The sequence below is a fragment of the Anabrus simplex genome, chromosome 2, assembly GCF_040414725.1.
Source record: "Anabrus simplex isolate iqAnaSimp1 chromosome 2, ASM4041472v1, whole genome shotgun sequence".
Classification (NCBI taxonomy): Eukaryota; Metazoa; Arthropoda; class Insecta; order Orthoptera; family Tettigoniidae; genus Anabrus; species Anabrus simplex.
The window spans coordinates 849415884-849438848 of record NC_090266.1 but is presented as its reverse complement, the minus strand read 5'-3'; the positions used below and the strand labels follow the sequence as shown (position 1 = coordinate 849438848).

General features: G+C 41.3%; 1 protein-coding gene across 1 annotated transcript in view; it reads left to right on the top strand.

The window, feature by feature from the left end:
* The window catches only part of LOC136863713 (uncharacterized), a 562466-nt gene that overhangs the window by 358114 nt on the left and 181387 nt on the right, over positions 1-22965 (top strand). The window contains exon 13 of the mRNA XM_068226053.1: positions 21067-22290. Coding sequence (XP_068082154.1) covers positions 21067-22290 — 1224 coding nt within the window. The remainder of the gene's footprint in view (positions 1-21066; positions 22291-22965) is intronic.

Below are 22965 nucleotides of genomic sequence, written 5' to 3'. Positions count from 1 at the left end.
CTCGCTCAGTTGGCCTCACCTGCTATGCTGAACAGGGGCCTTGTGGGGGGATGGGAAGATAGGAAGGGATAGACGAAGAAGAGGGAAGGAAGCAGCCGTGACCTTAAGTTGGGTACCATCCTGGCATTTGCCTGGAGGAGAAGTGGAGAAACCACCGTAAACCACTTTGAGGATGATTGAGGTAGGATTCGACTACCCCCCCCCCCTTCTACTCAGTTGACCTCCCAGCCCTCGTACCACTTTTCAAATTTCGTGGCAGAGCCGGGAATCGAACTAGGGCCTCCGGGGATGGCAGCTAATAACACTAACAACTACACCACAGAGGCGGACGAAATGATATATCATGAGGTATATCAATACCTAAGCCTATTATAAAACAATTTAATTACATTTATCGACTCAAAAAAGGGAAGCTACCTAGTATGCAACTTGTAACACATATTCCGGACTTAAACTATATTATGAAATGCATCTATGGTTCCTTGCATATTAATAAGTATCAAATAATATATAATTTTCAAGGAGATGGGAAAACATTGATTGAACGGATTGGGAAAATAAACGTAAATATATGTTGAGTCGTCAGCTCGAAGACTGTTTGGATCCTTATCAGCTGCCACAGACAACCTAGGTAGCACTGAAGGAGCGTGCTAAGGAAATGAGAAGTGCAGTAGATTCTCGTTGCTTTCCTCACTGAGTCAGACGGTGCTATTATACTTCAGTCTGCCAAGCCAACACCAACCGACCCTATGAACAACACTTCTACACCATTCATAACAAGAATAAGCTACGCGTACATACGAAATAACATTACAAGCGTCCGGTAGAGTTGGCCTTGCTGTTAGGGGTGCGCAGTTGTGAGATTGCATCCGGGTGATAGTGAGTTCGAACCACACTGTCGGCAGCCATGAAGGTGGTTTTCCGTGGTTTCCTCTTTTCACACCAGGCAAATTCTGGGGCTGTACCATAATTACGGCCACGGCCGCTTCCTTCCCACTGCTATGCCTTCCTTCTCCCATCGTCACTGTAAGACCTGTCTGTTACTAGTATTACTATTACTAATAGGGCTCAAACCACAGTGTTGCAAAAAATCAAGAGCGTTCTCCTCCGTAGCCTGGCACGAGGCTAGCCAGGTCTGGCGGGAAACTAAGAAGAAACAGACAGTGGTCATAAAAGTAACTGGGCTGAATAATAGAAATATTTTACTCAATTACGACTGCAAATTACTTCTACAAGTAATCAGTAAAATTACAATACTTAACAGAATGCCAGTCTTCAGTAAATCACTGACATTTTTTCAAGTGGGGCTGGAAATATACCAAACTTTTCAAGGAAAATAATATCATTCATTTTGTGCTTTTTAGCATACAAGATGACTAGAGCTAGTGAAAATATAGGGGAATAACCCTAGGAAATTATTAAATAAAATAAATTTCAAAAAAGTGAGGTTAAAAATAATACCTTGGAAATTTCAAAATAAATGCTCCCAAGAAAAGTTTGCATTTCACACTCGTGTTCTCATTATTTTGAAGGCCAATTAATTCTAAATATATATCCAAACAGAGAAATGGAAATTCGTTAACGCCTTCGCCGCCCCATGTTTATTCCGGTTACATTTTCGGCCACGTGCAAACTAAAAATTCCTGGTACACGTTTACCCAAATCTCGGATATTAATCTCAAAACCTCTGTTACTTCCCAGAAGACTTGTGAGAAGTCTTGTTATCTTACAACCTACCTAACACTTCGTGTTGTATTTAATTGCAATAACGTTGAAAATGTTTAGAGACGACTGATTTATATTTAATTTTAGATCTGTTTTAAATATGTTTTATGTCACAAAATTTCACTTATTAGGAACGACTTTTTTCCTTTGGTATTGCCTCATTTTGGAATCATTCAAGAATATATATCTGTGAGAGTTCAGTCTGTTTATTACCCTAAACATCAACGTTCGTGTGTAACAATATTATACCTCTGTATCAGCCAACGTATAGACAATAGCTAGGGCTAGGATTTTGATGACATGTCATCTTTTAATTGGTTCAGAATAGATATTGCTAACTTGTACAGAAATCGTGATCATATTTTCCACATTTTAGAAATGCTAATTTATTAGGTCCTTATTTTGTCATTTTTTGCCATTTTGTATTATTAGGCCATTTTCTATAATTATACGTCATTATTTGATCATTTTATGGAACTTATTAGATTATTTTACACTTTTTGAGTCATTTTCTTACATGTTTGAGGATGCTGAAGCATTTACGCGTGTGGTATTGGATATTATATCACAACTTAAAGTGAAGATGAGTTCGGAGACTTTGAGAATATTCACAAAGCTTCGTCAACCTGGGGACGCATGAAACATTGTTCACCACTTACTTTTTGGAAATGTCCACATTTCAGGAGAGACACCTCCAATCGGAGAAGTCTTCCTCATGAGCTGTCGAGATTTTTTTAAGACGTGGAGCAAAGTTCTCTGCAAAACGTAAAATTTTCACATTGTTTTCGTGACATGCCGAAAACCCAAAAGCTTATTATAATATCTGTACGTAAATACAGGCTATACCAACTCGATTAGTAAATTGATGGTAAAATTTCATCTAAAATTTATGTCTTTCTTTCATGTTTTCGGATCATATTACAGGATTTTTGCCGTCATTTTATAGATCATTTTTAAAACATTTTTAGGTCATCAACATCCTGGCCCTTAAATAACTCAAGTTATTACTGTCATTGAGTTTTCCCCTAGTTTCCTTGAATCGATCACCACATGAGCCCGCTGGATATGCGTGAGACACTGGGCGGACAACATAGATATGTTTAACTGTAGTAAGTCGAGCTAAACCTAGTTAACTCTGTCTGGTCTGTTTACTTTATCCCCCAGCAAACAGTTCTTATTTCCTCATCGATAAGTAAGAGACAGGTAAAGATATCCATTCTCTACTTCTCTGTTGTGTGCTGCTTTGAGCAGATGTTTCTGTGTAAATGTATGTATGTGTCATGTCATGGCTATAGGTAACACCTGACCAGATACCTGCGGCCTACTAACTTTAAACAATGTCGATAGGATACTCAATCATTGAAACGTTGGATAAAATCCAATAATTGGCACAGGATTGGAGCTGAATTCATGAGCGAATTCATCGGCTAATGAGGGGAACATCCCAAGAGTAAAAACCCAATATCCCAGAAACTTCGCACAGTGGAAGAGGGGTCAAAATAAGTGAACACATGTTTCGGCTTATCCGTAGACACTCGACCGTTTCCAAGGAAATGACGATCGAAGTTTCCGACGTGCTTTATGTGCCTTGTAGCGTGTAAGAAGTTCTACTGACGTGGAGGCACCGCGGCTCTACACTTTTGCACCTCGTGTTCAAATCTTATTTAAATGTTGGTTTTTGTTTGGTTGTTTCATTTATCTACTTATGTCCATTTACGATTACAACACGAATTTTTCCCTGGATACAAGGGCGTTACATTGATTGAAAAATTACATCTGGGTTTCTATGTTTACATTATATAGAATATACCAGTAGTAGGGCAGCGGAGATTCAAAATCACAGCGTCAGCAGTTTTCTGCTGCGTCAGCACCTCAGGTCATTGACCCCGAGTGACGTCATGACCACATGCTATTGCTTGTAAACAAAGCCACGTGCTTGGCTACGTGCTTTTTTGACAGCTCTCAAGATGACGGCTGCCATCTTTAAACAACAGAGCATCGCTAACCTCAGTGCTGCTATCTTGACGGGGCTAAACCTCATTGCTGCCACCTTATGGCACGGAATTTAAAATCAACGTGCTTATGACATCTGTGAAGATGACAGCTGCCAACTTTAACCATGTGGGCGCGGAATTTTAAACATCGCTAACCTCAGTGCTGCTATCTTGACGGCGCTAAACCTCATTGCTACCACTTTATGCACGTGGTGGGGCGCAATTTAAAATACACGTGCTTTTTTGGCATCTGTTAAGATGACAGCTGCCATCTTTAACGGCGTGGGCATAGAGTTTAAATAGGCTGACCTTAGTAAATGTTCATGCTTTACTGAATTCGGGGGAGTAGCGGGGCTTAAAGAGGTAGTTATATTTTCCATATCTCCCCTTCCAAAAGATAGGGGATGGAGAGATGTGCTATCTCCCGAGAGGTCCACCGCCTTGGTAGTCCTCTACCAAAAATATTGCCCTGATAAGAAACTAGGCACGGCCACCTCTCTTGCGAGAGAGCGGCAAAGAATTCGCACTGTGCACCGCCTTTTTACTGCATCGTTAAGCGGGTGGGTGGTGCGCAGATCGATGAGCAGTGGATAGGGGAGGTGCGCGCGCACAGGCAATGGTCGCACACTCTGGTGGAAGAAGTTTAGTACGATCGACTTAATCGACTTAAGGGGAGGGTGAAAATAAGTGAAAAGTGTTGAATTCCGTTTATGAGAACTTTTTTTGAAAATCGAATATATAGGGGGGTAAACAGGAGTGACAAGCGGGGTGAATTTTTAAAAAGGCTATATCTGCAAATTATCTCAGGCACGTAACATATTACAGACTTGAAAATTCGTATTTGTACTCTCCTGTAAAAGTAAAGAAATATATCTTTTTGTTTTCGGAAAATCCACTGGGGGGGGGGGGGGTGAAAGGATTAAAAATGAGTTGAATTCTTTGTATGAGGATACTTATATGTCAAAAACTAAAGATGTTGAGTACGTGAAGATTGGTATTCGGAATCTCCTTAGAAAATAAAGAAACAAGTACGTCTGTAACACCTTCAGTTCTTGAGATCTATGTATCTTCATAAAAATAGTTCAACTTCTTCTTCACTTCTTTTTACCCCTCCTCCCCTTAAGTAGACTTTCCGAAAACGAAAAATATATGTTTCTTGATACTTAAAGGAAATTCAAAATATCAAGTGTTCTTTTGTTTTCGGAAAATTCACTTAAAGGGCGATGGTGAAAGAATCGAAAAGTTAGTTGAATTATTTATATGAGAATACTTATGTCTAAAAAGAACCAAATATGTTAAAAACTTGAAAACTGGTATTTAAAATCTCCTTTGAACATAATGAAACACGCAATTTTGGGGGGAAATCAATTTGGTGGGAGTGGGCGGATGACAACGGAGTTGAATTCTTTTTATGAGGATATATATATCTCAAAAACTGATGATCTTACAGTCGTGATAATTGGTAATTGGAAGCTGCTTTATAAATAAGGAAACACGAATTTTTTTTGTTTTCGGGAAATTCACTTAAGGGGGAGTGTGAAAGGGAGTGAAAAAATATTGAATTGTTTTTATGGAGAAACTTACATCTCAAATACTGAATGTTACAGCTGTGAAAATTGGTATTTGAAATCTCCTTTAAAAATTAAAAAAACATGCATTTTTGGAGGGGAGAGGAATCAACTTAGTGGGCGGGAGTGTGGTGAAAAGTGAGTGGAATTATTTTTATGAGGATACTTATATCTCAAAAGCTGAAGATGTTATAGGCATGAACATTTGTATTCGGAATATTTTTTCAAAGTAAAGAAACACGTACTTTTGTTTTCGAAAAATGGACTTAAGGGGGGTTGAAAATAAGTAAAGCAGGAGTTGAATTATGTTTATGAAGATACTTATATCTTAAAACGGAAGCTGTTACAGACGTGAAAGTTGATATTTTGAATTTCCTTTAAATATCAAGAAACACCTTAGCCTGAAAATGTAACACCACAAGCATGGTTTACAAAGTGTTTCTGGGGTTAATGGAACTCAGTATTTTGGTGAGGTTTTATACTTTAGGGATTTTCAGATAATGTCTTAGTACAATTCCGAGATATGATTACTTTTATCAAATTACGAAATCCACGCGAGCGAAGCCGCGGGTAACTGCTAGTTTTATATACATATATAGATGACTGCGTTGCACCTAGTACTCATGACGAGACCGCAAAAAGGACAAAAAGCATTGAGTGAACAGGGAAATTTAACAATAGGAGTAGTATATGACTGCTATGACAAGGTCCGGACGTGGGAAGAGAGAATATTCAGGGGCTACCTGGCCGAGGCGGTAAAGGCGTGCTCGGTTCGCCCGGAAGGGCTTTTTCACTTCCGGAAGCGTACATGGCCCTGAGGTTCACTCAGCCTACACCAAAAATGAGTACCAGGTTAATTCCTGGGGGCAAAGGCGGCCGGGAGTAGAGCTAACCACTCTACCCTCATCAAGTGCCGAGGTTACGGATAGCGGAAGCCTTTACCTTCCACCCCTCTGTGCCGTACAGTAGGGGTAAGGACCACCTAGGACGATGCCTCCATTTCCTGTCTAAATATCAGACTAAGCTCATGTGAGTAGAGAGTGGTTCAGGTTGTCCTGGGTAGTTTAAAAGCCGAAGTTTAAACTTATCTGTAAGTATCATGACAGGAATTATGGAGGTTTGTCGAATGAGAAATACTAATATGGGGTAAGATGGAATTATTACAAAAAATAACACGATCCAAACTAAACATCCAAATCAAGAAAAGGCAAATAAAATGGCCTCAAAACGGCACCGAAATGAAATTGATATGTACAAACTATCATGATAGTATTAATCAGAACAATATTAACGCAAAGTAAATTCAAAATGTGAATACAAAATTACAAAATTAATCAGTTTTAAATATCACTTCAAATCAATGTGAGAGTTCATGTTTAGATGGAGTTACGTTGTGGACCAAACTCAATTTACGGAGTTATTTAATTGGGAGGATTGTACTCGATAAGAACATCTACACGTGATCTCACTCGATTGATTGCGCTACATGAATTTATGAAATACGATTAAATACTAGTGCCCTTCCTCTACTCTATATATGCAACCATAGTTACGGGATAAATAAACAAAGTATCTACACTGGATCAGGTGGGTAAAATAGCTTACATACTACACTGACTCTACAAGTGAATCCGGTTCACCAAAGATTTAGACGGAACTAGAATAACCTTAATCATCAACCCAGCATACGGGCTGTTTCCCCATTAACAACAAGATATCAGACAAAAATACAATATATCACTCAAGTACACAACCCTGAAAAGAAACAAGTCAAATAATGCAATATACACATAGAAAACAACGGACAACAATCCCGTCCATTACGCTGCACTTGAGCGCAGGCCAGCGCCCATCGTCATCTTTCCTCTCCTTGCTCCATGCTTGGCAATCAGCTTTAAATATTAAGAAACAAGACTACTCTCTAGACTTGGTAACTGTTTGGAAAATGGTCTCGCACGGAAACAACTTTTCACTTCACAATTGGGCTATAATTCTGAACTGATAACCTGACCTTGACAGCGAGCACATATATTAACACTACTATCTTGGGCTCACACACAGACATACACATTGCAGGCATGCTAACTTCTTTCTCAACACACAAAGTAATCTCTTGGTCTGACATTTCATTCACGACATCTTTTACCTCTCAATAATATTTCTCCATTTCGGAATACTAAGGCCCATTCTATCCTCACATATTTAACACAATATTACCAGCATGCACACTGTACTTGCCCTTGATTTAATTTATATCTCAGCAGGCATTTCACTCACATATTTATCCTGCATTATTATCAGCCCTTCAATTACTATTTAAGGTTCGATTCCCTGCTTGACCATTGCCCAAAACAGTCTCCACTCTATTTCAAAGATCCTATTTAAACTCAACGACGTATCTGCAGTTCCATACACCATACAGCTCCTGAAAATGCATGCAGACAAAGCAGCCTAACTGAATCTAATTCCTGTGTAATTTAAATAAATTTAATCTCCACGCTGCGAGTGTATTACTCTTAATATTAATGATTGTGGCTAACTAACCCTTCTAGAAAGAAAACACAGGAGTAACACTAAACTAAATATATATCATTCACAAATACACACAAAATAAAAATCAAATGAACCTATCATCTCCCTCGGTTTCCCAACTAGCTAATTATAGAGCAATAAAAAGAAAAATACAACACGCAGCCCAATCCTGCCCATATTTACAGTTACTAACATAGAAAATGAAATCATGCCATCTGACTGAAATTTACACTACCGAGCTCGATAGCTGCAGTCGCTTAAGTGCGGCCAGTATCCAGTAATCGGGAGATCGTGGGTTCGAGCCCCACTGTCGGCAGCCCTGAAGATGGTTTTCCGTGGTTTCCCATTTTCACACCAGGCAAATGCCGGGGCTGTACCTTAATTAAAGCCACGGCCGCTTCCTTCCACTTCCTAGGCCTTTCCCATCCCATCGTCGCCATAAGACATATCTGTGTCGGTGCGACGTAAAGCAAATAGCAAAAAAAAAATGTACACTAAAAATCCTTAACCTAATCCTCACTAGTATTTAATGTATTTCATAAAACATGCCACTTATATATCACATGCCACTTATCTTTGCATCTCTCTTACGTCGTTAGCGGTTTGCATAATCGCTACCACTGCTCTCTACTCCATAGCTAACACACTTTGCACACGTGGATCAATTCTTCTCTCTTCTCCTGATGAATTCATCCTCTTGAAACAGGTCCCTGTAGAACAGCAACACACATATGTACAGTCAGTCACTCTTCACCGCTATATGTGCACGTCGCACTGCAATGACCTCACTTCAGGCTATTACTAAGAAGCCTACGTGAATAAATTAATAAAGACACCCTATTCACTTTCAAATATGAGTATCTGGGGTTCAATACTTGTATCTAATAGCGACCCACGGATACGAATTGCACACGAACAGTCTCTCTCGCGATCGCAACCCGACCGATGGTAATATACGGAAAGTGTCCTTCGTTTTATTACCAGACTGCGGCGGAAAGTTTGGTTTGCACAGTTACTGCACGAAATAGTGCCATCCCGCACTTGGCAATTTAATGTAATTGGTTTTAAACAACACTGTTCACTGAAATAGCTTTCACTGTTCTTGGTCTGTGTGACCATACAAAGTCACTCTGCCCACGTGGCAGCGGCTCCGCGTCTCGCGTACACAGAGGTAGTACCGAAGTGAATTAGTCAATGACCATTGGCAAAAGGAGGACGCTCTACCGTGTGGTGAGCTTTAAGGCTCTCCGTGCCCTCTTCTTGGTATCTTCTTATCTAAAACCAAACTGTATCTTCTAGTAAGACGGTAGTGTGAATGCACTGAAAGTTTATAACAGTCGCCGACTACTGAAGCATTTTAACATCTGTTTGTAACTCAGTTGTTTTAGCAGTTTGGAAACACTGAATTACATGAGATATCCGTATTCGTGCGAGACTGATCATGATCAGTATTCGAATGGGTCCAGGTGCTGTGTGCTATTCTATACTGCCGAAAATACCTACAGGGCCAGAAGTTACCCACATGGGTAAACGTGCTAAGTAGGTCAGTCTTTTATTTTCTGTTCTTTGCTTTCCTTTATTCTTTTCTTTTCTCTTCTCTCCACGAACTACCATGTAGAATTAAAATATTCCTTCTCATTATGACCATGTTTCCACCTTTATAAAGCCGTTGAACATTAAATAACTGATGAGTTTATTTCCCATAGGGTGTATTATTATTATATCAATTTAAATTATAAATATATAATATAATAATAATTAATAATAAAATAATAATGTACTTTATTATAAACAACCAAAGCAAAATAACCTGGCATTAAATAATTATGATCATCATAGACGCAAGGGTGTTTGAAAAACCGTTCCTATGGGAGTTATAGTCAGCAGTAATCAAACACTTAAATGCCATACGTATTGGGGCGGGATTACATCGTGAACATTTCTTCACAATTAAATTACATTTAATTAATTGTTTTTCCTTGATTAGGAGAATTCGGCGTAGCCAGAACGTTTAACCATAGAAACATCTTAATCAGTTCCCGATAAAATGGAGTTGGGAATGACCTCTGAGTGCGTAACGTCACAAGTCGCACATCCTGGAAGACGAACACATGCGACGCTGCCTTGCTTGCTTCTTCTCCATCCTCAGGGTTGGCGAAAATCTACGCCTAAATGTTACCTGTTTTCCTTTCCACCCTGAATTCTTCTGATCACGAGTGTACAAGAGAAAGGGGGACAAACATAAAGCGGTTAATTGCAGTCAAGTCAGCTTGACATGTGTTGTTTGTAAGCTCTGGTAAAGCATTCTTTCTGTTTATATTAGACACGTTTGCGAAATTACAAACTGGTTTGACAGAAGGCGGTTCGGGTGTAGGAAAGGTTATTCCAGTGAAGCTCAACTTGTAGGATTCCTGCAAGATATAGCGGATATTTTAGATTCAGGAGGTCAAAAGGACTGTATCGCTATTGACCTATCCAAGGCTCTTGATGGGGTAGACCACGGGAAATTGCCGACGAAAATGAGGGCTACTGGGCTAAACAAAAGAGTGGTTGAATGTGTGACTACATTTCTAGAAAATATAACTCCCAGAGTAAGCCTCCGTGGCTCAGACGGCAGCGCGTCGGCCTCTCACCGCTGAATACTATGGTTCAAATCCTGGTCACTCCATGTGGGATTTGTGCTGGACAAAGCGGAGGCGGGACAGGTTTTTCTCCGGGTACTCCGGTTATCCCTGTCTACTTTCATTCCAGCAACACTCTCCATTCTCATTTCATAGCATCTATCAGTCTATATATATAAAATAAGAGTTTTATATGTACATTGCCCAGAATGTGAAAAGAATGGTACTTCTGTATCGGTCATGTCCACAGTAACAAGGATATGCACTTTTTACTTTTCTGTAATTTCTGTCTGTCTGTCTGTATGTATGTATGTAGGCTACACGCATCACAAGGAAACGGCTGAAGAGAATGTAATGAGATTCGGTATGTAAAGTCGGGGGATGAGCCACTACAATCTAGGCAGTAAATAATTTTCTTCACCCTCAGTGAAATGGTAGTTTAGGGGAAGGCCTAAAATTTAATTCTCAAATATTTATATTATTAGTAGTCCTACCGATAAATACTATATAATTAAAGTTATATCGAATTACTTTTCTGGTCGTTTGTCTTATACATTTTTACCATACCGGCTATGATAACAGAGATATTCGCGAATTTGTATTTTTGTTGCTAAGTCCATATCAGCGCCGAGCCACGAGAAAATAGGTTAACAGAATTGAATGGAAATCGGTATATAGAGTCAGGGAATAAGAAACTACAGTCAAAGCTATAAACAATTTTATTCGCCCTGGATGAAATTGTAGTTTAGGGGAAGGCGCCTACTATTTAATTTTTAAATACCTGTGTTATTGGTCCTATCGACAAGTACTACGTAACAAAAGTTATAGAGAATACAATTTCCGATCATTTATGTTTTATTCAGTTTTACCGTACCGACTATGATGAGTGGTATTTCAGAGTCGGAAGAAAACTAAATGTGAAGGCCTACAATATCGAAAGTGCATAACATTCATCAACAATAACATTGACCATTGTTTGTTGTGATGTTATTTGTCTCCTACGCTGACACTGAAATCCGATAGATGGGATTACTGTTGCGTACCGAGTATATCAGCCTGACTGAATATTGGCGGGAAAGAGCTGGGGAGTAAAAAAATTTTCTTCTTTAGCGTGCCATTCCTCTGGTTCATACATTTTCTGATACTGCTGGTAGATAACACACTGGTTCATCATAGTATTCCAGCTATTCGACCAGTACTCTGACGCGCTGTTTTGAATGAGCAGTGTGCACACGTAAGGCAGAGGCTCACTTATGATCTGGTCTAGAATTACAATTTTAGGCCTATTCCAAATTATAGTACCACAATTCACTAAGTAACTGAAAATTCAACCCTGAAAAGAGCCGTATCTTAAGAAAAGCTTCTTCCTCTTCACTTTCATTCAATTCTACATTCATTTTATTCCAAATTAGCAGTGAAGAGGAGGTTTCTTCTCTGGCTTGAAGGAAACATTTGCCTCCAAGTCAGATTTTTCCGCCGCCAGTGTAGTGAATTGAGATTTTCTGGCTCATCGGGTACTCCTAGGAAACAGATTAGTAAAAGGGCATGTTTTTGGCCCTGGTACTCTCCACTATTAGAGCCCCGCCCTGACGTAAAAAGTGTTCACGGATCACAGCTGTTTGCGGCTTGGTCATTCCAGCTCTGGAATTTTGGACTATTAGATCGGCAGTGAGAAAATCTGTGGTTTTTCAGTTGATCGAGTATTTCATATGGAAGCATTTCTTTTAATCACGCCATTCCTACTGACGTCATTGTAATGACCTATGTTCATTTTAGTTGGGAAAACACTAAGACAGTCTTTCTGAGGATGTAACCAGGCAGGTGGGGAGTGAATGTCTGCCATTATAATGAAAACTCCCCAACCTGATTGTGATTGATCGTAGGCAAGCGGGCCTACCATTACAATGAAAATTCCTTAACCCAGTCTTCATATGAGAAAAGACGTTTGGTGATTTCCCCGTCAGGTTTCTAGGGTAACGTTAAGAGCTATGCAATTTAATACAAACTTGCTCACAACGTGTGCACTACCTAACCTAGAATTCTGTATACAATGTAGAATTCCGTAGCGAAGCCTGGATACATCAGCTAGTCATTAATAAATCACTTTGGGAGTGGTGACCCCATCGTAGTAACAGCCTATATCTGCTGCATTCATTACATACCTGATCCGGTCAATGACTGGAATACAGGTTGTAGGTTTTCATTTTCAGAACTCAGAGAATTAGAGTAGGTGAAGCATTATTTGATCCCGTAATTATTAAGAAAGCCCCGCAGGGCAGTATTATTGGACCTTTGTGTTTTCTTATACATATAAATGATATCAATAAAGAACTGGATCTAAAGACCAAATAAGGATAGGATACAAGAAAGAGAACATCACTATCAACTGCTTAGCATTTGCTGACGATCTTGTACTGTTATCAGAAAATATTGAATCGGCGATAATACAAGTTAACACTTTAAAAGAGGTAGCAATGAAAACTGGCCTGCAGATATCATTTGAAAAGACACATTTCATGACCAACATTAAAGAAGCCCCAAGATACATAGTAACAACAAACAATGATAAGATAGATAAAGTTGTTAAATTCAAATACCTTGGTGAGATTATACAACCTAATGGGCTTGATAAAGAAGCAAACCGTGAGAGAGCCAGAAAAATGGAGCTTGCATTCCACCTTACAAAAAACACATATAACAAGAAAGCGATCTCTATTAGGACAAAACTACGCCACTATCAGGCAGTAATTCAACCAGAGTGCTTGTATGCTTCAGAATGCCTGGGATTAACAACCAGGAAAGACATTGAAGAAATCGAGAAGAAGGAAAGAAAGATTCTAAGAAAAATCCTCGGTCCAAAGAAATGTACGGACACATATCGATTACGCAGTAACAAAGAAATATATAAAACATGCAGTAGGATTTCAGATGTCATTCGAAAGCGAAGAGTTAAATTTTTTGGACATATTTCAAGAATGCCTGATAACAGACTTGCCAAGAAAATCTTTAACCACTTCAACAAGCCCAATAGGAAAGGCAGCTCTTATGAAAAATGGTTTGTTAACACGAAGAAGGATTTGCAAGAAATGAACATCACACATCAAGACATCCACAATAGAACCACCTTCAGAAACAAGCTACACACATTTAAGGGTTTCCTAGAGCCAGAAACAGCGACCAAGAAGAAACAACAATGGACGGCTGAAAGAAAAGAAGCAGCAAGCAGGAGGATGAAGGAGTACTGGCGCCAAAGAAAGTTTAAATCATGAGGAGTTATTTACGTGGTCCACAGCTGGCCAAAATCGATAGAAGAAGAAAGAACTGGATCCACAGTTAAGGCTATTTGCGGATGATATTATACTGTATAGAGCAGTGAATGAGTTGCAGGATTGTGAACGACTACAGAGGAACTTAACCAATGTTGTGAGATGGACAACGTGAATGTGTGAATGTATGGGACGACAAGTCAAGTTGTAAGTTTCACCAAGAGGAAAAGTTCTCTCAGTTTGAATTATGGTGTTGAAATGAAATGGCGTGTGGCTTTTAGTGTCGGGAGTGCCTGAGGACAAGTTCGGCTCGCCAGATGCAGGTCCTATGATTTGACGCCCGCAGCCGACCTGCGCGTCGTGATGAGGATGAAATCTTAATGACGACGACACATACACCCAGCCCCTGTGCCAGCGGAATCAACCCATTTTGGTTAAAATTCCCGACCCTGTCGGGAATCGAACCCAGGACCCCTGTGACCAAACACCAGCACGCTTTAGCACAATTTAGCTATGAAGCCGGACAATTATTGTGTTGATGGAGTGATAGTACTTCATGGGCAACACTGTAAGTACTGTACCTAGGTGTTAATATAAGGAATGATCTTCATTGGGGTAATAATATTAACGAGGTTGTTAAGAAAGGTTACAGATCTCTTCCCGAGGTTATGAGAGTATTTAGGGGTTGTAATAAAGATATAAAGGAGAGGACGTACAAATATCTGGTAAGACCACAATTGTCCGCCTCTGTGGTGTAGTAGTTAGTGTGGTTACCTGCCACCCCGGAGGCCCGGGTTCGATTTCCGGCTCTGCCACGAAATTTGAAAAGTGGTACGAGGGCTGGAGCGGGGTCCACGCAGCTTCGGGAGGTCAAATGAGTAGAGGTGGGTTCGATTCCAGCCTCAGCCATCCTGGAAGTGGTTTTCCGTGGTTTCCCACTTCTCCTCCAAGTAAATGCCGGGATGGTACCTAACTTAAGGCCACGGCCGCTTCCCTCTCTCTTCCTTGACCACCCCTTCCAAACTTCCCATCCCCCCACAACACCCCTGTTCAGCATCGCAGGTGAGGCCGCCGGGGCGAGTTAATGGTCATTCTCTCCAGTTGTATCCCCCGACCAAATGTCCCGCGCTCAGGACACTGCCCTTGAGGCGGTAGAGGTGGGATCCCTCGCTGAGCCCGAGGGAAACACCAACCCTGGAGGGTAAGCAGATTAAGAAATAAAGAAAGAGCGCAGTTAGAATATGGTTCCAGTGTATGGGACCCTCACCAGGACTACTTGATACAAGAACAGGAAAAAATCAAAGGAACGCAGCACATTTGTTCTGGGTGATTTCTGACAAAGGAGTAGTGTTACGAAAATGTTGCAAACTTTGGGCTGAGAAGACTTGGGAGCAAGGAGACGAGATGTTCGACTATGTGGTATGCTTCGAGCTGTCAGTGAAGTATGCCGTGGAATGACATAACCGTAGCTGTGCAAAGAAAACCTCGTAAATCCTTCGGAGTAAAGTTTACGGAAGAAGTCCAAAACTGAGCGGTCAAATGGCTGGAGAACTGTTCCTGGCATTTTCAGTGCTTAATGGTAGCCTAATTATTCGACCATTGGAGTCCTCTGTTCCTTCTCAGGCAACGCCGCAAGCCTTAACAAGACAAAAGGAGAAACGTGGTTTTCTCTCGAGTGGAATTACGAGGTTTTCATTGCCTAGCAAAGATAAGTAGACGAATAAGCTAGAGTGGAGCTTTTAAAAGGATGAAAAATCAGAGTAGGAAGATTAAGTTGCAATTCAAGAGGACAAATTGGGGCAAATATTAATTTATAGAACGAGGAGTAAAGGATTTGAATAAATTATTAAGGGAACTGTTCGATAAATTTCCAAGTTCTTAGAAAATATTTAAGAAAAAGTTGGATAAACAATTGACAGGGAATCTTCCACCAGGGCAACAGTACAAAATGCAGCTGATTGATTGATTGATTGATTGATTGATTGATTGATTGATTGATTGATTGATTGATTGATTGATTGATTGATTGATTGATTGATTGATTGATTGATTGATTGATTGATTGATTGATTGATTGATTGATTGATTGATTGATTGATTGATTCTACATTCTTCCTGCAGTAGGCCCCATTCATATCGATAGCACCTCATGGAACGCCAGGTCGATTGATATGTAGTTCCCGAGGGGTCCTTGGAAATGAGGCTCCGTCACACACAAAATACCTTACCCAAATCACATCAGAAAGAATGCTTTCCCAGAGCTTATAAACAACGTCTGAACATGATATATCGTAACATAATGTAATATCATATTTTTTATCATTCATTTTATAAATTACATTATATTTTTAAAATTAAATTTTGCAAAAAAGTTTCAAAATTTCTCTACGACGAATTTAATTGTCTATACGTAGTCTACGCGAACGAGTGTGGGAATTTGCCTGGTGGCAATTTATTAAATATAATGCATGACTGGTGCATCAATAAACTGGATTAACCTACTTTTTTCTTTAGTTAGACTATCGTTAGTACATCAGTGCGCTTCTTAACTTAGCTTGCATATTCCTTCATCTCGTTGCTGCACTAAACCTTTTTACAACGATATAGTTATATACTCCGGTTTCTGGATGAAACATGTCTTTCCACTCCATGTGTGTGTACTGTACGTCAGTTCGGTAAGTAGTTTACCATTCTACACAACACGACATCAATTTAACATGACAGGACCAACCGAAGAGCTTGCGTCATTGAGGACTCTAGCTGGTCAACACTTCTGAACATTGGAAGATGAGGTAAACGAAAATCACAAACAGAAATATATTTTTATCATAGACTGTTTTGCCATACAACGTTCAGTCTGCAAACCTCTATGAATGAACTATGCGCCTGCACAATCTCCTATTTGAAACTAACAATGTGGACTCAGTTAGTTTCACATCCCTTATCTTCAAATCATTAAAATCTGTGTCTGAATATCGTTGCCTTCTGCCTCTTTTACGCCGGGCTGAGTAGCTCGGACGGTAGAGCGCTGGCTTTCTGAGCCCATCTTGGCAGGTTCAAACCTGGCTCAGTGCGGTGGTATTGGTAGGTGCTCATATACGTCAGTCTCAAGTCGGTAGATTTACTGGCACGTTAAAACATTCCGGCACCTCGACATCGACGCTTTTAAGTCTCACTAACTACTTTTACGGCCAGGTTCGAACCTGCCAAGCTGGGGTCAGAAGGCCAGCGCCTCAACCGTCTGAGCACTCAGCCTGTCAAAAACAAAATCAACGTTAGCACCAATAAAATTAATTGCCTCTTTAACCTCCATGCTGGAGTCCGTTATCCTCCTCTAGTCACCTCACATGACCCTACCATACGCACGTAGGGCCCTACCCAATCGACACCCCCTCCCCCTCCCCCCGAGACTTCGAGATGAGAAGTGGTGGACAGGAAGTACATTAAATTACTAACATGTCTGTAAACTCTTTTCAACTAATTGTGAATAGTTTCAGAGAGGGGAGAGGAAGAATTTCCAGACTTCCGAGAGTCTAATATGTGAATATCTAACGTGATCACGTTATCTATGCGGAGTTTTGTACAATAGCAATAACAAACTCATATGCTATAAGTACTTAATCACCTTGAAAAGATCATAACAAGAAAAAACGTTCATAATATACTTATGTATTTCTACATTTATAATGCATAGCCTATATATCAGGATGTAATTTTGTAAAAAGTGAAATCTACGTTCATATACTTTGGTATAAATACATCAAGAAATTACTCTGCAAGATGCAATTTATTTCATGCAACGTAAATATCATATTTTACAGACTGATAGTTTGATGAATTTAGAAAATGATCATTTAGCAAAATGTGATACATTCGGGTGCAATATGTGTATTATAAATATACGAAAGTAAAAATGTATAAATATATTCTGAAAAAAGTATTCTTACAACTTTTTAAAATGATTAAGTGCTTATTCCTTATTAGTTTATTATTATCTGCATCAAAATCTACATAGATATTGTGATTATCCAAGTCAAGATATTTGTCCCCTCTCCTCTTTGAAACTATTCACCATTAGCTGCTAAAAATTTGCATACAACATAATAATTTACGGTACTCTTTGTCCTCTAGCTCTCATCTCGATGTCTTGGGGGTCGATTGGGTAGGGTCGGTTGTTAGTTTTGTATCTCCTCATTCTGAATACCCTCCTGCTTATTCCCGCTTGTTTGTGCCGAAACCATGCCTGTTACTTCCAAATTACGACTAAGATATCCTAAATTCACCCAGTCGGTACAGTAAAGTCAGACTGAAAACAGAGCGATGTAAATAACATTTCCTCCAAGAGCTCATTTCTTTCTTACAGAGTACCGTTGATCACAAATGCGAGCTCACTGCATTAGTTTTGCTATACCTTGATTTGGTTTCACTTATAATACCACCATCCTGGGAGAATACATATTCTAAGTACTTGACATGATCCACCTGTTCCAGTTTTGTATTCCCTACCCGACATTCAGTTCTCTTAGGTTCCTTCCCAACTATCATAACCTAAGTCTTGGAAATGTTAACTTTCATATCATATCACTGCACCTCTTTTCACGCTACAAGATGTTAAATTCTACATTTTCGACACAGTCTGCCATCAAGACCCAATTGTCGGCATAAGTCACGCAACTTACAATACATCAATCCACGTGAATCCTTCCCCACCACATTTTACTTCTTTCAGTAAATGATCCGTGCAATCTATGAACAATATGGCTGAAAGATTACAACCCTGTCGACATTAACTACCGAACAAGTCAGCTCAGTGCGTTAAGGCACGGCCAGTTATGGCTGCTAGCTCTGTACTGTGAAGACAGACTCCCCCGTCGGCCATCCTCGAAATAGTTTTCCGTAGTTTCCCATTTCATCTGCAAGAAAATTCCGGCAGGGTACCTTTCTCAGGGCCATGGTCACTTTCTTCAGATTCCTAACCTGCACAATTACACTTACACACACGGACAACACTCTCACACAGTGGTGCATGTAGCTCATCTCCCTTGGGGTGTACCGGGAAAAGCAGCTACATAACATGTCTCGGACGCTCACGGCACTACAAGCCATACGTAAAAAAGAAAAAGAAGAAATATATGTCCGCCTCTGTGGTTTAGTGGTTAGTGTGATTAGCTGCCACCCCTGGAGGCCCGGGTTCGATTCCTGGCTCTGCCTCGAAATTTGAAAAAGTGGTACGAGGGCTGGAACGGGGTCCACTCAGCCTCGGGAGGTCAAATGAGTAGATGTGGGTTCGATTCCCACCTCAGCCATCCTGGATGTGGTTTTCCGTGGTTACTCACTTCTCCCCCAGACAAATGCCGGGATAGTACCTAACTTGAGGCCACGGCAGCTTCCTTCCCACTTCCTTGTCCATCCCTTCCAATCTTCCCATCCCCGAACAAGGCCCCTGTTCAGCATAGCAGGTGAGGCCACCTGGCGAGGTACTGGGCATTCTCCCCAGTTGTATCCCCCGACCCAATGTCTCACGCTCCAGGACACTGCCCTTGAGGCGGTAGAGGTGGGATCCCTCGCTGAGGCGAGGGAAAAACCAACCCTGGAGGGTAAAACAGATTAAGAAAGAAACATACACTGACTGACAGAGCAAATGCAACACCAAGAAGGAGTGGTCAGAACTTTATGCCAATTACAGGGTAGACTGACGTCACTGAGGTATGCTCATGATGTGAAACGCGCCGCTGTGCTGCGCACGTAGCGAACGATAAATGGGACACGGCGTTGGCGAATGGCCCACTTCGTACCGTGATTTCTCAGCCGACAGTCATTGTAGAACGTGTTGTCGTGTGCCACAGGATACGTGTATAGCTAAGAATGCCAGGCCGCCGTCAACGGAGGCATTTCCAGCAGACAGACGACTTTACGAGGGGTATGGTGATCGGGCTGAGAAGGGCAGGTTGGTCGCTTCGTCAAATCGCAGCCGATACCCATAGGGATGTGTCCACGGTGCAGCGCCTGTGGCGAAGATGGTTGGCGCAGGGACATGTGGCACGTGCGAGGGGTCCAGGCGCAGCCCGAGTGACGTCAGCACGCGAGGATCGGCGCATCCGCCGCCAAGCGGTGGCAGCCCCGCACGCCACGTCAACCGCCATTCTTCAGCATGTGCAAGACACCCTGGCTGTTCCAATATCGACCAGAACAATTTCCCGTCGATTGGTTGAAGGAGGCCTGCACTCCCGGCGTCCGCTCAGAAGACTACCATTGACTCCACAGCATAGACGTGCACGCCTGGCATGGTGCCGGGCTAGAGCGACTTGGATGAGGGAATGGCGGAACGTCGTGTTCTCCGATGAGTCACGCTTCTGTTCTGTCAGTGATAGTCACCGCAGACGAGTGTGGCGTCGGCGTGGAGAAAGGTCAAATCCGGCAGTAACTGTGGAGCGCCCTACCGCTAGACAACGCGGCATCATGGTTTGGGGCGCTATTGCGTATGATTCCACGTCACCTCTAGTGCGTATTCAAGGCACGTTAAATGCCCACCGCTACGTGCAGCATGTGCTGCGGCCGGTGGCACTCCCGTACCTTCAGGGGCTGCCCAATGCTCTGTTTCAGCAGGATAATGCCCGCCCACACACTGCTCGCATCTCCCAACAGGCTCTACGAGGTGTACAGATGCTTCCGTGGCCAGCGTACTCTCCGGATCTCTCACCAATCGAACACGTGTGGGATCTCATTGGACGCCGTTTGCAAACTCTGCCCCAGCCTCGTACGGACGACCAACTGTGGCAAATGGTTGACAGGGAATGGAGAACCATCCCTCAGGACACCATCCGCACTCTTATTGACTCTGTACCTCGACGTGTTTCTGCGTGCATCGCCGCTCGCGGTGGTCCTACATCCTACTGAGTCGATGCCGTGCGCATTGTGTAACCTGCATATCGGTTTGAAATAAACATCAATTATTCGTCCGTGCCTTCTCTGTTTTTTTCCCAACTTTCATCCCTTTCGAACCACTCCTTCTTGGTGTTGCATTTGCTCTGTCAGTCAGTGTACTTAATTTTCCATGCCAGATTCAGTACCTCACGATGAGCGGTGTAAATTCATGTTTACGTTCATTTTATTACTGTGAGTACTTAAAGGGTTGAATTGCTTATCAAATGAAATGAGGTAGCCACATTTACAGCAATATCGTTCAGGAAATATTCCCCGCTGTTCACTAACATCTGGTCTCGGTATTCCTATAGTCACTGACAAAGCACAGTTGCAAAAATAATATTTTAGATTGAGTTATCGTATTTGTGTGTGAATATGTATCCAGTCTTGTGTAATATATGTATTCTGATAACCGATACTGGGACTGGTACCACAGTCCCGAACGACACGGTGACGTCACGGCGTGACCTTGAGGATGCCGATACTTTGGCGACGTTGGAGCGCTGCTACGAGCTGGTCCTGGAAGGCGAGGTGGTGAACGGGTACTCAGAGACTGCAAGTGTACTTCTACGCCGCCATCTCAAGAGACCTGTTTTCAACAGGTTACGTACCCGCGTTACGCGCATGGACCATACATTGCTTGACGTGTTGTGGCCCGAGGCGAAGAAGCTGCCAACTGATGATGAACTCGATGAAATCACTTCACATAATGGAGGAGTGGTTGCTCCAGATTATGAATCTTACGTTGTATTCTCTGATCTTCTTCTACCTATAGTTAAAGACCTACATGGACTAATCGTATCCTATGATTTGTATATTCATCCAGGAATTAAATACCTTGAAGACGACAACGACGATGATGATGACGACGAAGTAAATACGGACGTAAAACCTGTCAACATCGATCCATCGGCAAAATGGGTCACACTTAGTAGAGTAGAATGCAGTAGAAATTTATCTGAATATCAGTTACCGGCAAGTTTGTCTCTAACTGATCTTATGTCTGTGGAACGTAAAATCCATACGGTTCTTGAAGAAATATCCCTTGAGGATGAAGTAGAGGACAACTCCAATGCCGAAAGTGAATACCACAGCTTGGCAGATGTTCTTGGTGAAAATTCTGAGATAAGAACCAAACTTAGTCAATCAGGTTTGCTAATCCCATTATCTGACTCCAATGATAACTACGACAACCTACTGAATGGAAAGCACTGGCCAAATGGAAGAGGAGTGTACGTAAGTGCAGATGGAAATCTTGCAGCATGGATCAACGTGCAAGAACATCTTCGAATTTTGTTTAGACCTGAGCAGGATAAGCCAGGAAATATTGGTCAAGCATACCATCGTCTGTGCTCAGTCATGAGCCAGATGGATAAGAAACTCAATTTCCGACGAGATCCCAGTTTGGGTTTCTTGGCTGCTCGGCCACGGTTTCTGGGTAATGGTCTTCAGTTCAGCATCAATGCCCATTTACCTAACTTGGGAAAATCTGAAGACAATCTTCGGCAACTCAGCTCTGTTCGAGGGCTCAATATTCGGAAGCTTACTGATCCAGATGATACATTTCAGCTCACCAACAGGCAAAATCTGGGCATCACTGAAATTCAGACTTTCCGTGACTTCACAACAGCTGCATCGAACATCATTGAACTTGAAAAAAGTGCTACTTCTTCATCACCAGCCAATGTCACTGGGATATTAGGGAGCATCTTTAAGAAGAAATAGCCATCGATACCGCCAGCATTGCTTTATTCCTAATTCAGCTGAAAGAGAAACTTTCTTAGAAGAGCAATGCGTTTACAACTTTAATTGTGGCAATTAATCAAATTACCGACACCGATCGGTATTATACGTGTGAGTTAATATGACTGCTATTCAGGAAACAGAACCTTAAATAAATTAATTTCGGATTTGCGAGTGACGTGATATACGGGATTTATTTATTTAAGAACTAAATGAACTGAAACTTTTCAAAACTGTGGGCATGAAAACCATTAGCAATCAAAATGTAACCCTTATTAATGTGTTTGATGAAATGTTGTCAAGAGATAATGGCGTAAAAGAAACGCTTAGAAGTGTTATTCATTAAGACTGTTAGTTTGCAGAGCATAACATGATATTTTCAGACTTCCCTCTTTTAAGAAATTTTAGGGGATTATAAGAGTAACGCTAAAGGTGGTTTCTAATTTTTTTTAAATGTTGGAGCACAGAAGCACATAGCATCACACAAGATTATTAAGTATTCTTTTATGTATAGTTGGACTGCCGTTTTTAATACCCAGTATAATAAGTGAGAAATTTGGAGCGGATATCATTGTTTCTTTCCGGCTGTAAT